General features: G+C 38.1%; 1 protein-coding gene across 1 annotated transcript in view; it reads right to left on the reverse strand.

The window, feature by feature from the left end:
- Positions 1–3900: 3900 nt before the first annotated feature.
- Positions 3901–16635, reverse strand: part of NUP133 (nucleoporin 133kDa) — a 32663-nt gene continuing 19928 nt past the window's right edge. Inside the window, exons 19-26 of the mRNA XM_010186692.1 lie at positions 16094–16227; positions 14317–14475; positions 12980–13115; positions 11170–11288; positions 9561–9641; positions 7571–7635; positions 5126–5214; positions 3901–4077 (exon numbers count right to left, since the gene is read on the reverse strand). Of these exons, the coding sequence (XP_010184994.1) occupies positions 3941–4077; positions 5126–5214; positions 7571–7635; positions 9561–9641; positions 11170–11288; positions 12980–13115; positions 14317–14475; positions 16094–16227 (920 nt within the window). The 3' untranslated portion in view covers positions 3901–3940. The remainder of the gene's footprint in view (positions 4078–5125; positions 5215–7570; positions 7636–9560; positions 9642–11169; positions 11289–12979; positions 13116–14316; positions 14476–16093; positions 16228–16635) is intronic.

Here is a 16635-nt window from a genome sequence, read left to right on the forward strand (position 1 = left end):
CCTTCGGCAGCCCCGAAGTCAGGAGCTGCAAAGGGCTACACAGCCCCCACGGGTCTGGCCCATAGGTACAGGTGTGCACCAGGGGGGAGAAGAGGAGTGTTGAGAGAAGGGACAAGGTGGATCTGTGGCTTGCACACAGTGCCATTGTACAAGACAACGGCCCCTGTAAAAGCTACAGCTTTACACGCTGAGTTAAGCCGTGCATTTTTTCTTTGCTGTGATTTAAAAATGGAAAATAAACGCATGGGTTAACATCTGTTAGCCAGACACCTGAAGCGAAGCCTGGTGAAGCATTAATCTTGGTGACCATTGGATCCCCGAAGCCTGACGGAGCCGTGAATGCTGGTGCCATTACCAAGTGCCCATTGCTGGCTGCTGAGCTCAACTGGCAATGGGACATCCTCCAGCTACCCCTGTGGTCACCCTTTCCAAAAGGAGCGCAGTCTCACAGGCAAGTCATCTCTGATGAGCTGAAGGTGCTGTGCAAGGGAACAGCTTATCTCCTTCAGCTATAGATATTTAAGCAGACATTCCAAGTGGAACATTTGGAAGATTTTATATAGAAATTTTGGCTATCGATGGAAAGGAGAGGCAAGTTAACACAAGCAGATTTACAGCCCTGCCAAAGATTCAATGCAGATCAACCTTCAAGATCTTCTCTGAAGGCACAACTGGCCAAGGATAAATCCTTTCAAAATTTAGGGAGTGAGGAGAGGAGGAAGAAGAAATAGTAAGCCAGAAGCACTGGTGCTGTCAGGCGTCTCCTGCAAGCGAAGGCATTTCCGCAGCTGATTTCCTCCACTGCAAGGCAGAGCAGACGGGTCAACAGAGACACAGACAACTTTTATTTTCCTCTATTTAATTTCTGCACCCTCCAGTTTGGCAGTGTTCCTCTTTACCTCTGGCAGCTCCCTAATCCAGTCTGCTATAGATTTTAATTCCTGTCAAGTTACTGTATTAAAAGTACGCTGGGGATAAAACTTGCTGTTCTCTCATACTGTTCTTCAGCTTCTCGTATTATTCTTCAGTTCTGTCATCAACAACTGGCTGTACAAAAATCAGAAGCCTGAAAGCACTTGAAGGCATCGCAGCCATCAAATCTATTTACGGAACTGTAACGCTCTGTTTTGGTTTCCAAAATACAGTCAGTTGTGTTGAATCAGAAATCAAGTAACAGAAAGCCTAATGTCACTGAAAGATAAACATTCCTAATCCTTCAATGAAACCTGATGCAAGCGTAAACCCACTTTATCCCTTCTGTTTCTTTTAGTTTCCTCTCTACCAAATCTAGTTTTCAGTAAAATGCCTGATGGCAATGTTGATTTTTTTTATAGTTCTGTGTAAAAGATCCTTTTCTGCAGGTAGATCCGGTATTTAACTGGACTCAGGAAATGAATTTGGTTTTGGTCCCAAGTCAAAACACATTTGTAGTTCGTTTCCAGAACAGAACTGGGTGCAATGAAGATTCCTGTCCACAATGCATAGCTTCTGAAATGGATCACAAATGACAACCGACAAGCTTTCCCGCTACTCTGCTGACAACAGGGGGTAGAAGTGTGGACATCCTGTACTGTGTGTGTATTCCATTACTGAGGAAACAACTATTCAAGAAACAACATACACTTCCTTATTCAAAAGGAGCTGTCCATACTCCTTAAGGTGTTTCAACCAAAACCTGAATCTTTTTGGCCCAAGTCTGTTGTTTTTGTTATACTTGGACACAACCTAGAGCTGCAGCGTGACCTTTGTTACGCGGTGGTAAATGAAGACATCCTCCCTGTACAGTAATCTGAGACAGGAGTTCTGCACCAGGACAGCTTATTACATAATGAAACGGGGGACAGTGAGGAGGAATAGCCCCAAATCCCTGCCCCTTCAAGATTCCCAACAGAACAGTGAACCAGCTCAATGTTCCTCGTATGAGAACATTAAACTTCAGCTTAGACGTGGAAGTTATTTTAATGAGGTTTTATTTAAGTAAACTCATTGCCTGCAGCCTTCTGTTTTGGCAATAGTCGGATGGAAAGCCATTGTACAAATGCCAAATGCCTCCCAACCCCACAGCAGTATAAAGCATTAGCTCCGAAGCCTACACAGCCGATCGCTTCCCGAGAACCTGGAGGGTACTTCTACACCGAGTGGAACAAAGCCATCCCAGCAGAGACGCCAGGCACTTGGGAACACATGGAGAGTGAAGGATGGACAGAAACGCCTGCTGCTGGAGGAAGCTTTCCAGGGCTCACCCTGCCACAGTACAGGTGTTCGACAGCCTGGGAAGGGATGAGATATCCCCAAAGTGTTTTATGGTGGATGGTCAATTAAAGAGATTCCTCTTCGAGCAAAATTTACAGAGCCTAGTAAAAGTTTAGATAGAACATATTTCAGCAGGGGTGGCAATCATTTGCTATATTATTCCCTTTCTCACAAAATATGAAGTTTATCAATAATGTGAAGCCACCTTTAAAGTGACATTTAAGCAAGCATGTGGAAGGGTTTGAATGACCCACTTCTCTGAAGCCGCAGCGGGGAGTTACACTCACACGTCTTTCAGCCATGCAAGGCTGCAGAAGAGCAAAGGCCGCTTCTCAGAACCATGAGAAGACGACTGCTAGTGCATTTCTTTCCCATATTAGTTAGAATCTCTCTGGATAGATCTATTCTTCCAAACATGTTCAGACTCTCAGCCCAGCTTACTGTATTAGTACAGGGAGGAGGGGGAGCCACAGAAAGGGAGCTGTGCTTTTAAAATGAGAAACTGGATTCTCTTCAACTAATTTAACTTCTGACCTTCTCAGCTGTTGGATCAAGTTGTTGCAGCAGGCATCGAGCCAGGCAAGTAAAACATAAGGGCATGCAAGTTGCTCTGCATTCACTCGCTGGCTATTGAGCTACTTGCAAAAGAAAGGTGCAACACGTCAGACTGAAGTAACTTTTATTTGAAGATTAAAACCTGCTGCCACTCAGAATAATTAAAAGTGAAAGTTAAATGGATTTTTTTCTTTTTCCATGTCAGAGAGAACTAATTGCAGCAGGGGTGGGGGATGGGGGAAAGAGAATTAATAGCATCAATCTGCAGAACAAGTCACTGAGTGAGGAGGAGTGTGCCGGGCTCCCACACTTTGATTACTGCTTTCTAGGTTCAAGCAGTTGCTGTGAATGACTGCACGTTGAGCTGTTAATCTCATTTGTACATGTGTTCTAGAAATCCAGATATAACTTAAATGAAAGTTAGATTAAAAATATATATATTAAAAATTATATAGAAATATATATAAATAGATCAAATATTAAAATACTTTGAAAAAGTTTATAGAGATATAAACTAAAAGAAGGGTATCTTTACTGGACCAGAGGACTCTGATTGAAAATTGTGCTTCATTCCTTCCTGTCACAGACAAGCCAAGCGACCAGCGATAAGCGAGTTATCCTTTTTGTGCCAGTAATCTTTAATGCAATTACCTAGTTCCCACAGCAAAAAGTGTTGTACAAAGAGAGAGTAGAGTTATCTTGCAGAATAATAACTTGTTTCTCCAGTGAGCTAGAGAGTGACCCAGCATTAATGTTTCCGGTGTGTTCTCTGAACTGAAATCACAGCCCCAGTAAAGCGAGAGCAGAAGTTTCCACCCTCTGCAGTGGGTCCCACATGTCACCCCGTGTGTCTGTGGATCCTTGAGTCTCAGGCAGGACTCATACTAATAAAGATATAAAACAAACCAGCAAGTTTATGAAGGGCATGGAAAATGAAAGTTTAATTTTATAATTGCCTGAAAACACACCTCTGCTTCCCTAACTGAAGTGTCAACGTCTGCAAACTTAAGAGCAAGTATATTACTCAAAGATTTTATTACAAAATTTTAGCAGAAAACCTGAACAGAACATTAAAAAGTATGCATGAATTTAACAGTCCCTCAGAAAAAAACATTTCTGAAAATAATGAGAATCATGGTTGTCCCTGAACATAGAGTTCGTAGTTTGCCTTCAACACGAATTTGAAGTAAGGATTGTATTTCAAGCTGCCAAGTTCGTTCACGTGCATCAAGTCGTTCAACTCCGGTAAATATTCACTTAACTGAACTCCTGCAACACAAAACCTTTTATTAGGGCACTGATAAAAGTACTTTGCCTTAGCAGTTAAGATGATTTTTAAGTAAATACTTGTGTCTGCCTCAGAGTTAAATTACTCTTTTGGAATTGAGATTTAACTCTATTATTCATGTTAAGGAATACAAGCAAGCTTAAGTAGCCTGTAAAGCTAAGGGGGTTCTTTTGATTGTTTGGTTGGTTGGTTTTTTTTTAAAGATATTTCCTACCTAAACAGAGCCTCTTAGTGAATTTATGATTACAGCTAAAAAGTCTAAGTCTTTACATAACACGTCACCATAAAAAGACCCCAAACAAAAACCAAAAAGATCAGTCATATAATAAATACTCAATTGCAACGTTTCAGTCTAGGGTGTGAAAATCTTGCAAAAGGAGAGAAATTCACAGGATTGAACACAAAATTAGAACTGTTTTGAAGAACTTCATTTTTGTAATTTTGACATGGAGCCTCCTCTGTTCTGGAAAACATTCATATGCAGGTAGTACTTAAAATTGACATTGACTGTAAACTGTGTCCCTCCTCTCCCTCCCCCCTCCAGCTCTAATCTCCATGGCCATAACTTCCCACAGTCAGTTCTACCTGGAGGAAGGGGTGAATTTTTTTTTTCACTTTTGGAGACAGAAAACAAAAGCAAAAAACCATTTAGGCTAAAACAGATTAAGCTCTTCTGAATGACAGACAGTTATTAATGTATATCTTACAGAAGATAAGTATTTAACTCCAGAAGACATACATATATTCTGTACAGTAAGAAACTAAAAAATCTGATGGCTGCCCTACAGAGCAAATAATTCCAAGGTACTAAGATTATAACAAGGAAATCTACCCATCTCTTACCCTCTCAATGTTTTACAGAGCTAGCATTAGCTCCACACGATTGTAATTATCTAGTGGAATGCATATGGAAGTGTATTACTCCAACCATTTAGTAACACTACTTCTTACATATTAGCATTCATCTTAAGCAGCTTTTGAAACACCTAAACATTTCAAGAAGTTCAAATACATTTAAGTACACTTTACCTTCTTTCAATAGTTTTTGTAGTATTTTCACAAATATACTGTCTTTAGAGGCTTCAATTGGATCATCTCTACCATCCGAACTGGACCATCTGCAAGTCAAAGAATAATTTGTGGAAAGACTTGCACAGATGAAATCAAATGAAAAGTAACAAGAAGGAATATGCAAGAAATTTGATAAATTATCAAAAGTGATTAATACATGTTCACATGTAAGTGTTATGTGCTTGGCTATAGCTCAAAGCAAGAGGATTTTTCTGTCTCGTGTTAATTATTCTTTATTCAAGAGTCAAACAGCAATAAAATTGCACTACTGTAGTGTAGTCTAGTTCAGACAACAGAAATGCTTCTTGTCTTCTAAAATGTAAAAGAAAACATTATTTCTTTGATAAAACAAAAAATACCATCATCATCAAGAGAAAGATTACCTATTCTCGGCAATTATGTTTTGACTGAGATGATGAAAGTATAATTTATTAACTGGTAGAATAAAGCAAGAGCAGCAGTTTGCTAACATATTTGAAAATACCAAGCAAAAAAGCAAACATCAAGAAAAGGAAGGAGGAAAAAAACTGTAAATTCAAAGTTGCAGGCCTGTAACAGCACACACAGACACCAAACAAATAGTTTGACTCATTTGTGATTAAATGTGAAGGTGAAGACTCACGAATGCAAGTCTCATCTGTGGTAAGAAAACCCCAAGCAGATTTTTCTGAGAAAGATTATTTTAAATGACATCTTTGCAAACCTTAATACGTAGCAGTTTTAAGTCAACAACAACGTAACTTATTTTGCTGTGGTTCTAAGCTTTCAGTTGCTAAAAATTCCTGCTCCATATGTTAAACTGCCAGACAAAACCAGCTCTCATATCACTCCCTAAACTAACATGAACCTCCTTAGGCCAATCCTTGCAACAGATCTGGACCTGGCTCCCAGCAGCTGTTACTGACAAATCCTCTGTACTTGACCAAAACCACATTTTAGCCTGGTTGTCACTTAAACTCACAAACATCTAGGATTTAGTCTTTATTTCTACTGGGAAGAAGCTGGGGGCAGGAGAGAGGGAGGAAGGGGGATTTCCTCCTCTTAGGCACAGAGGAGGACAGCAAGGACCCTACCAGAACATCAGGAGGAGGCTCAGCAAGGGTCTCATTCTACCCAAGAACCTCACCACCATTTGTAGCTGTTAAGCTAGAAAACAGATGCCATCCTCAAAAGTGGGTACTGGAATATGTCAGTGCTTACTTTTGCACACAGATGGCAGTTAACACTACCTCTTCTGAAACAGTGATCAACCTCTTTGTAAGACTGGAAACTCAACTGGACCATCAAGTTTTCTAAACACATCACTAAAGTGATCTCAATTGGCATCTGGTTGGCTAGTGGAGTGGGCAAAATCTCGTCAGAATTATATATGATTTGAATGGTTTAAATATGACATTCAGTACTCTCTTCTCAGCCCAGGGTAGACAGGACATAAACCACTGGACTGATGCCACATGAGAGTTCTGGATTCTTCAGTCTTGAAAACAACAGGAAGGGAAGAAAACACTTGTAAGGGTGTGAACTTGTTTCTGCGTATTATTTGTGCCATGCGTGACAGTGACTTAGTCACGCAACTAGGAATTTATTTTCTACAGACCACCACCCTTTGGAATCTATCCTATGTGTAAGTGTGAATCCAACTGCTGCTCGTTTCCATTTTAATCACAAATGGCACAGCGCATTTGGAATGTATTCTCTCATCTTTTCTTCCTTAGGTCCTGCAGGAACACAGATCGGAGTAAGAAAAGCTGGGTAACTTCTGAAAATTAGAAAGGAAAGGGAGGAAAAGCCATTTGAGTTATTTAACCTGGGAGAGAACAGTAGCACTGCCTCGTGAGAAGAGTCTTCTGACCAATTGGATTCAGCCTGCATTTGGTGCTAAATGTCCCCAAGAGTGGCTCTTTTAAGCAGTATTTAAGGCTTCAATCTCTTACAGTCAAGAATGCAGCTTTAACTCAAAAAGGTCATGAATTTGTCGGTGTGGTATAATGGCCAAAAGTAAGTGAAATAAAAGTCTGCAGGAGTGACCACTGGCCATGTTGCTTCTTAAAAGCTTCTACTTGAGATGCTTCAAAGGAAAGAAAAAAGTTTTAGCATCTGTTGTTTCTTTTGCCTTAGCAAAGGGTTCAAGAATGAACGCTGCATGGGTCCATTTCTGTCTCAGGTGCTGAGAATGCACAGCAGATTGCCAGTGAGCTAAGTGGACAAAGTACTACAGATTGTTTTTGCTGTGGTTTCACTTTACAAATAAAGACACATTCTAATCAGATACTTTGTACTTTACTAACCTTACATTATGAAATTCAACCTTTTCAGTGAGCTAGAGAATAGTATACTAAAATGTAATTCTGGAAAGGCTATGTCACAAATACTCCCAGTAATTTATATTCATATTGGACTTACTTGTCTCTTTGGAGAGCCTTACAGAGAATTTTAAGTTTAAGATCGTTTACATCCACTTCCTCTTCCTTCAATTCACGTAAAAAGAAAAGACAGGTAAGTTAATTCTTTATTTTTTTGAAGAAATAATCGCTCTGTCACACAGAACATACCAATGAATTAGATTCTTCAGCTACTGAACATTGTTTTTAAGCAGACGCTATTGTAACAGATGACCTGATCAGACTGTTGAAACATCAGACTGTTCATTTCCATTTGAAAACTTGGCTCAGGCTTTCCACATCACCATACGACTGCTGAAGACTAACTCACACAATTTGGAAAAGAGCATATTTCAAAGCATGTGAGCAAATACCCATTTGTAGAACAGTGTATTCTAGGCTAGTTTTATTTTAACGTGCTAAATGGTGATTGAAGCTGAGGCTCTTTTTTCAGCATGGCCAAGCTAACCAGCATGCATCAGTCTCCACATTAGGGTGTATGTTTTATGAATATGTTAGTAAATGTCTTCAAAGATACACATTTGTCTTGGAAAGGGCAGTCCCTTCATTCCACAGGAACTTTGACGTAATTGGCTTCAGTCCCTTTTAAAATATAACGTCAGAAAAAAGACTAGTACTTTTTTCCACCTCTCAGTGTCCAAAAGCATCACATCTCCTTTAAATTCCCCTCAAAAGAAAGAAAAGAAACCACAAACACCTATATTTAGAAGCCTGGAAGGAAGAAGATGGGTCTTGACTTGAAAACAAGGAATCCGCTGGTTTTTAGCCTCTACTCTAAACTATCATCTCAAATTTGCACCAAATGGTTCTATTCAAGTTGTTAAGAGACTCAAATATCTGAGCAAAAAAATAATTTGAAATCTCATGTTTTTAAAGTGACGTGTACTTTATTTAGATATAAAAGACCCAATATAGCTGTCGCAGTGTTCATGAATTCCGCTGACAAAATTTAAGAGGAAAACTAATTTAAGAGAACCTCAAATGAGTTCACTCAAGTTTATTTTACTGCAAAATATTATTATTTGGACCATTTGTGTTGTAAAATGAAGGGTGAAGTTAGGGGGAATCAAAGCACTGAATTATTTTTTTTAAACTAAACAGAAGTAACTCAGAGTAGCATGCTCCTCTAAGCAGTGATACTCCTTCCTCAGCACACAAAATATAATATAGTACTAAACATGGGATAAGTCAATATACTCACACAAAGCAAAAATACCCTAGTTAATAACAGTACTGAAATGTTATTCAAAAGAAAATTTCATTAAAAAGAAATGCAATTAAAGCAAATTTAAAGACATTTTGTTATTGAGGGCCAACACAACGGCACAATGAGAACTGTAACTTGGAGCCCTAGTCAAACTAGCAGAAACTGGGAGAATCAGAAAAGAGCTCTCAGTTTCAATTAATAGGGAATACTTTTGTTGAAATAATAAAATGTGGTTTTTTAGCAAAGACTATTGTTAATTCGGGTTTGATGCTCCTCAGAAGCTGATTTATTTGTGCTTAGTGGAAAATTACTCCTGATGAGATACTAGATCATAGAACAAGACGCAGCGAGAAAGCAGATAGCAAAATCTGGGGTTCAATGCTATTTACATGTTAAAAGCTGGTGACTATCCCGCATTATCTCATGACAACCGGAGAGACGGCCAATAAAGAAGAACCAAACTACTGAAAACAGATGATCTTGGTCCTGTTTGGAGAAAGCCTGTAGGGAAGCAAGCCTCCAAAAAAGAAACTGCAGACTATAAATGGGAAGTGAAGATGAGGAGTGTAATTTTTCTTAAATGACCTAAACCACATTTGGCATTAAGTCCCCAGTGGCTTAAAAACAAACTGAAAAACACATTAGGGGTTATTTTTAATTAACGTACACTAAGCTAATATGTTAACTAACTACAGATGCACCGTCCTAGTTTAAATAACAGTAAATAATAAAAAAAACAAACAACCAGTCTCTGGGTTAGAAATCCTTTGAAAACTTTTCCTACCTCATCAACATATTCCAGTAGATCAAGTGCTTTCTTGAAGTCATACTCATTGGCCCTTCTGTTCTCATGACATATGTACATCTATGATATGAGATTAACATGCAGAATTATTTTTAGCCGACATACTAATGTAACTGATATCATGGACAACTCATTGTGGGAAGACCACCGCGTATTTTCCACTTATATGACCTTCTCATGAAAATATGTCTTGATTCAACCACAAGTATTTTTATAGTAAGGAATATACTTAAGGTTTTAGGGCAGCATTCCACCTACGTGACAATGATCTGTGGACAAATGATATTGGATGAAAGGCTGCTAGGTTTCAAATTTAAATGCCATTTAAGGCTGTAACATTCCTGGACTATTGTAGCCAGAGCTCAGCTCCACAAATAAGCTCTCAGAATTACTTAGGTAATTAAGCTCAAAGCAGTACTTAAGCACACGTACTGCCTTTCACCTTTTAAAACCAGACAAGTTTGAGATTGATATTTCATCCTCCACCCCCAACAAAATTTTAAATTAGTACTTTAGAGGAAAATTGACATTAATGCTCTCTTTATTTACACTTCCTGAGTTTCATTCTCGCATTGCAAGTAGCAAGTATGAACACTGGTTTGACAATAGAGAGAATTCAGAAGGAAAACTGTCATCATGCCAGCACTTGCTCAGTCATGAGTGACACTTTCTGCTCTCTCCTAATCCCACAGACAGCCTCACTTAAAGATACAGCTCATGGCTGCAGAATCCGTTCTTAGCATTGCTCTAAGGAAATAAGGAGAATTATAAATAAGTACACTATCAGCTTTTGATTTTCCACAGGAGAAAAGAAATTGCAAAATTTACACCTAGCCAGGACCTGATTTGTTTTACAATGTATCATTTTCTTTCACTGAATATTTTTTGCGTGCAACACTGGATGGTAAAAGAAAAATAATTAAAAAAATAATTAAAAAATATGCTGCCAACAAGGCAGAAACAGTAAGACTACTGGTTTCTGGCTACCACCAGGAAGGGGTGTGGAAAGGGAGTCAGCGCTATTAGTGATCCCAGTATTAGAGGAGTTCATGGTTTTGTTTCAGTATGGGGTTTTTGTTTGGTTTTGAAACAGGAAAGCAAGAAAAAAAAAGTAGAAAGATTTTTGGATGCCTCTGCAACATGCAACCAAAAGCCTGTTTCTGCTTCTAGCCCTTTCTTTTTCTCACTTGCAGCATCCTTCTCCAGTAAGGTGGAATCCTTTCTTCCTTCTGTCTTCCAAGTTCTGCCCCACTGAGAATGTAACAGAAGGCAAAAATTGTCTCATATCTATAAACTTGTTTAGATCAGTAAATCAACTGCTGGCACTGATGTGATTTGCTTTTTCTCCTCGCAGCACCCTAAAGCACATGTTCAACTAAAAGAAATTTGAATGAAAAACAGTATTCTGAAGTTTGGTGCTGGTAGAAACTAAGCAAAGATAAACCAATTCATGTGTCACATCTTGAGATGCTTAGCAAGTCATGTGAGGGATAAAGACAGCTGTGGTCTTCTCACTTCCTTTATCACACAGAGGCAGAAAACATACTGGAACTTTACCTCTGTGATGAAGAAAACACGAGATACTTACATCAATGAGCTGAGATGCAGACAACACCGGCATATCATTGAGGTTCAACTGTTTCTCTGCCAGTAACTGTTCAGGAAGTGTCTCCTGATGTAACAGAAAGCGTTCCTGTTCTGATATTTCTTGTAGTCATTTAAGGAAATGAATGTTTCATGTTATTAAAATGTAAGAAGTAGTTATATGGAACAGTAATAACTCTCAAGTCACAATATTAACCAGGTCTGCATGTGTTTGTTATGAAGCAATCTATCTGGACACTCATCTATGTTCCTGAAGCACAGAAACACTTCCACTTCAATACTGTCACCCTGGGGAACTGGTTCTTACTTGCCACTCAGGCTTCCAGTGCAATGCAAACTGGTAACGTTCTTTATTCTCAAAACACAAAATGAATACATAGGACTGGATGAAAGTTGTTGCACTATGCAGGAAAGTAAGTTGGTTGCCATTTTTAGGAGCTACCTTTTGGCTGAAGACCTGTGCCATGGATGTGCTCCATCTCACCAATTATTCCATTTTTGATTGTTTTATTTTCCAGTACAATCTGCTTCAGGTTTATAAACTTATTAGGGGGAAACAATCAAAATTGAATAATTTCAGCCACAGTATGTGACTCTCACCCCTTCCCCAGTTCCATTGCATGGTAGAAAGGAGCAATTAATTTGTTTAAATGGGCAAGAAGAATGCAGCAGAAGTAATTATTCTTTATCAGTAGAAAACTGAGAGACAGAGGGTGTAAGCCTTAAAAGCTGTGTCGTGTCACACAAATGTTTTACAGTAAAGTCCAGACTAAGTTTTGAGAGTTACTCACTCTATTGAAATAAAGCTTTGATCTCCTCATTTTTCAATGGTTTTCCTATTATGCTTTATAATTTAAAGGACAGAAGATATTATTCCTACAAGCTAAAAATAATTTATGAAGCCTACTTAACTATCGTGATTATCCCCAGCCTTTTTCAAGAGGTTCTCTTAAGAGCTGTACAAAACATACAAGGACAAATATGCAGATAAATAGAAATAAGCTTGAGTAGTAATGGTGGGTAACATTTCAAAGCTTTCCCCTGGGGCCAGTATTAGCTTAACTATTGGTGCAGAACTGCTTTTTCACAAACTCACAGCTATGCGTGCTGCACAAACATTATCAGGAGAAGGGTATTTTCCAAAGTGATGGGAATGGCAGAGCATTTGGTAATGAAGCAGAATAGGTGGTACTACTTTTCCCATTAACATCCTTTCAGCTAGAGAATAACAAAACACTGTCACTGTAACCTTCCCAGATACAGAGAGAGTAAGATGCTGAGAAAGCACTTCTTGATCACAAATGTATATATTTGTGGGCGCACTATTACAACACAACATAGTTACAGGATTTCCTTGTACAGCCTAAGAGTCTCAGGACTTGAGAGAATTCAAAATTGAGAGGCATTCAATGAACAGGCTTTAAGAAAATAATTAATTTTTACCTTGCATCTGAAATATGAAATGCAGCTTCATGTACTTCAGAACTGTCTGATTATTTTTCAAAAAGACTGTACAGCTTGTTATTTATGCCAATATTTCGCATGTTATTAGAAAAATTGAAAAGGTACAGATTTTGCTTGCTCATGGGCCTAACTCACAGGTGAAGGTGAATACTAAGGTTACTGTCTTACGTTGTCTTCCTTATCCTTCCTGCAATGAGCAAAATCATCAGTCCATTTATCCTTACCACATTAGGTTAGAGCCCTGAGCCTAATAAATTAATTATCTGCAAAATTAACTAAGTCAGTAGCTTCATTAGTCTATTCTTTGCTTCACTGTTTTTCTTTCTTACCTTCTATTTTGTCTTGCAGTATATCTTCTGAGAAGTCAGATGCCAGCGCAGCTAATTTGCTCAAGCCAAGAAGTGTTTTCTTCTTTGCAAAATATCGGGTCTCCCTATTTGCTAAAGTCTGCAACGTTCTGTGAGCCTGAAATTAATAAAGATGTTAGAAATACGTTTTAAACATCAAAAGGTTAACAGATAAGGATTTAATCTGAACTGCAGCTATTTCTTTTTTGTAATACTATAACCCTTGTTTTTAAAAGTTGCACAACTTGCAAGTTAAAACTCGGCATCACACTCTTCAGGAGGAGATACAGACCTCTACTCCAATTACATCCAAAAAACATTTTTACTACTAATCGAGAAAAATTATCTTATGATCAAAGGATAAATTGCAACTTCACATATTACACCTCTGGGATCTTATCCAACGCTTCATCATAAAGCCTGGCAAATATGCTTTGACAGGACAACTTCTCACACAGATTTATTTGTTAATTCAGGAATTTGAAAAACAGAATGATATGTACAATATATATATGTGGGGTTTGGGGTTTCTTTCGTTGGTGGTGGTTGGGTTTTTTGTTGGTTTGTTTCTGGTTTTGTGTGGGTTATTTTGAGGGGCATGAAGTATTATCAACCTATAATTTGCATTGGTTTACATGGTCTGCATGCTTAATAAATGTGCATATGGATTGAAAGAAGGCATTTTTCTTTAGAATTAGTTATTTGCTAAAGTGAAATACATTCACCAGTCTAGCAGAAGGAAGGGAAGACTTCCCAATAAGAAGTAGAGAAAGAATAACTGGGCAGCCCACAAGGCAACAAAAAATCAGGTTTAAAAACAATGTCACATTAACCTATCCACGTGCACATTAGCTAACAAAAGTACTGCTTTTACACTATGAATGTAAGTTATTAAAGTAATAAATGCCTTTTTCACTTTTGTGATACCTCCAAATTCCTTTACTTTAGACAGTTTTGAAATATGAATTTCAGTTTTTCCCTTGCTGGATAATCAGATAATGCTATTAATATTCACAGTAAACTCCCAGTTCCACCAAAGTAATGATCACATAGCCATATAAAAGTTCCTTGATGCAAAGGAACCAACAGGGAATGAAAAGCAGCCCTAATTTCCATTACATGGTGCAATGGCTTATGTGATGTACCAGATGGTGCCTGGAGGGATGCTTTTGGTACTCCATTAATAATCTTTAAATCACCTAGATAAGCTATCTTTTTTTGATGATGAAGAGTCAGAACTAGCTAATCTGCCTACTTGAATACGTAGTCAACTCATTTAACACATGATATTTCAGTTTGGTTGTATTAAGAAACCCTACCTTTTGCAAATCCTGACTATTGATATCATGTAACCAGCTCAGATGCTCATGATCTTGCAAGAAACTGGCCAGCTGTCCGTGCTGAGCAATAGGCTGAGATAACAGCTTCCCTCGCTTTCCCTTTTCCAAATACCAGCGAAACAGGAAGTCTGAAAAATTCTGAAGATAACAGGAATGAGTAGATTTTAAAAGTTACATTTAAATATCTTGTTTGTCTTCTAAGGCAAAATATGTCATAAGATACAGATGATACGAACATGGTAAAAACGTGCTTAACAAAACAAGACACACACACAAAATAACATAATGTTGATGAAAAAACAAGTCCTGACAGAAACAGTGTTTAAAGAATTCATCAGCTACAGTGCTAATACACACAGCAGGGTTTATCCTTCAATGGAAGTGAAGAAGTGACGAATGTAAATTGTTTTAACCCAAACGAGTGTAAACAGGTATCACATCACCCACATTTCTAATCTTATTTTTTGCCTGTTCCTTCCCTTCCCTCAGAACTCTGTGCTTATTACTTCTTTTTATATATAAGCTTGCTTCTGCTGTCACTGTTTTTGGAACATTCTCTCCTATCTCCAACTGAACCTACAACCTTATTCTTCTTGGTCCTTGTTAAAAAAAAGTCTTTTTTAAAACACACAAACAAACAAAAAACAACCTATTTTATCCTTAAGAACTTCAGCGTGACGTAAGTAATCAGGGTTTATGTTTGAGATTTAAGGTAGTCTTTTCAGAGTAATTTTAAAATAATGCTAAATTTTAACTGCATCAACAATTAAAAAAATAGTATGAAGAGGCCACCAGTCTGATATTCTATCTGTCAGACTTGATCTATTTAGCTCTATGTTCACTAAAGTAACTTCTCTTCAGAAAGTGTTACGTTTTGCTTTAAAAACAAAAAAGCATCTGAAGAGAACAAATAGAGCATTTATCCCCTTCTTTGACAGTATGTGTGAGTATTTAACCCTCACTGTTAAAAACGTTTACTGTAATTTCTGTCTGTTACTAATACTTTTGCTTGTCCTTAATTAAACAATCTTTCTGTACTCTCTATTAGGAAACCTTTAGACTGCAGGATTTCTCTTTCCATAGTTGCTGTGGAAAGCTAAATAAATTGACCTCACCAACTCTCAAATGAGGAAACTCTTGTCTGAGACCCCCTCGCTTCAAGTTGTATCTATTGCCTTGTCCTTAAGCCTTCCAATTTTTCAGGACGCTTGAGAAGTTTTTATGCCAGATTTTGACAGACATTGAAAAACTGTTCAACAAGTACCTGGCCAGCCCATTAAAAAAAAGAAAAAACAAATACGACAGCAGCATCCCTGTCTTTCTATTCTTAACTACTTTTCTATTCATAAATTTAAAAACCTCCTCTTTTGGAAACCATCCTTATGTTTATATGACAGTAGTTTAATAAAATAACACTGCACTGATTGCTGGACCTCAGTGAACAAGTCACAAAATGCTGAAAGATATCAAGAACAAGACAACATGTTTGAGGCACAAAAAAGGTCCCACGAAAGGCCACTGCCCATACAGCTTCCACCTGTATTTCTGCTGACTTGTTTTGCAGTCTCAGGGTAAATTATGCCATTGAGTTCTGCTCAGTGAATCTGGACTTGTTTTGCACATTACCCCACTATGTTTATGTAAATATAAATGCATTTATAAAAACCAGACAGCCCCCTCCAATCACCACTTTTGTAATATTTCAGGTGCAAATGCATTATAAAACACTATCTAAAGAAATCAGGAAAAAAGTTACCTGATCTGCAAACTGACTCATGTAACGTCGTAATCTGGCCTGGTTGTCTGTCTGCTCACACATTTGCACCAGGATATCAAAATCACAGTACTTCTCTGCTAAAGCAGCTGCCATCTGATACTGCCCCAGGGAAACTAAGTGATCAAGAAGAAAAAGAAGTTATATCAGACAAGCTCATCTTTGGCTGTTGGATGACTGAGCACACAGACCAGAATAATGAAAGCAAGTTCCAAGTGTTTACATCACAGGGATACTTACACATTCCCAAAGAAACATTCACCTTCCTGCATCCATACCCTGTGCACATGCAAGCTCATGTACCTACCACCTCTTCCCCAGTGCAAGCGGGAAGAAGAGAAGTTTAAAATATAAAGTCACCAGTACACATCCTATTTTCTCTGAAAATTAGCAGCATCTGCTATTTGTGCTTTTGGGGGTGGGGGAAAAAATCATAAGAGTTAGAAGAACATACTATTTTGTTTGTAAGGAAATATTAACTTTGGATTTAACATAATGATATAAAACACATTTACAAGCTAATG

Source organism: Mesitornis unicolor, unplaced genomic scaffold (genome assembly GCF_000695765.1).
Source record: "Mesitornis unicolor isolate BGI_N332 unplaced genomic scaffold, ASM69576v1 scaffold26810, whole genome shotgun sequence".
Taxonomy (NCBI): domain Eukaryota; kingdom Metazoa; phylum Chordata; class Aves; order Mesitornithiformes; family Mesitornithidae; genus Mesitornis; species Mesitornis unicolor.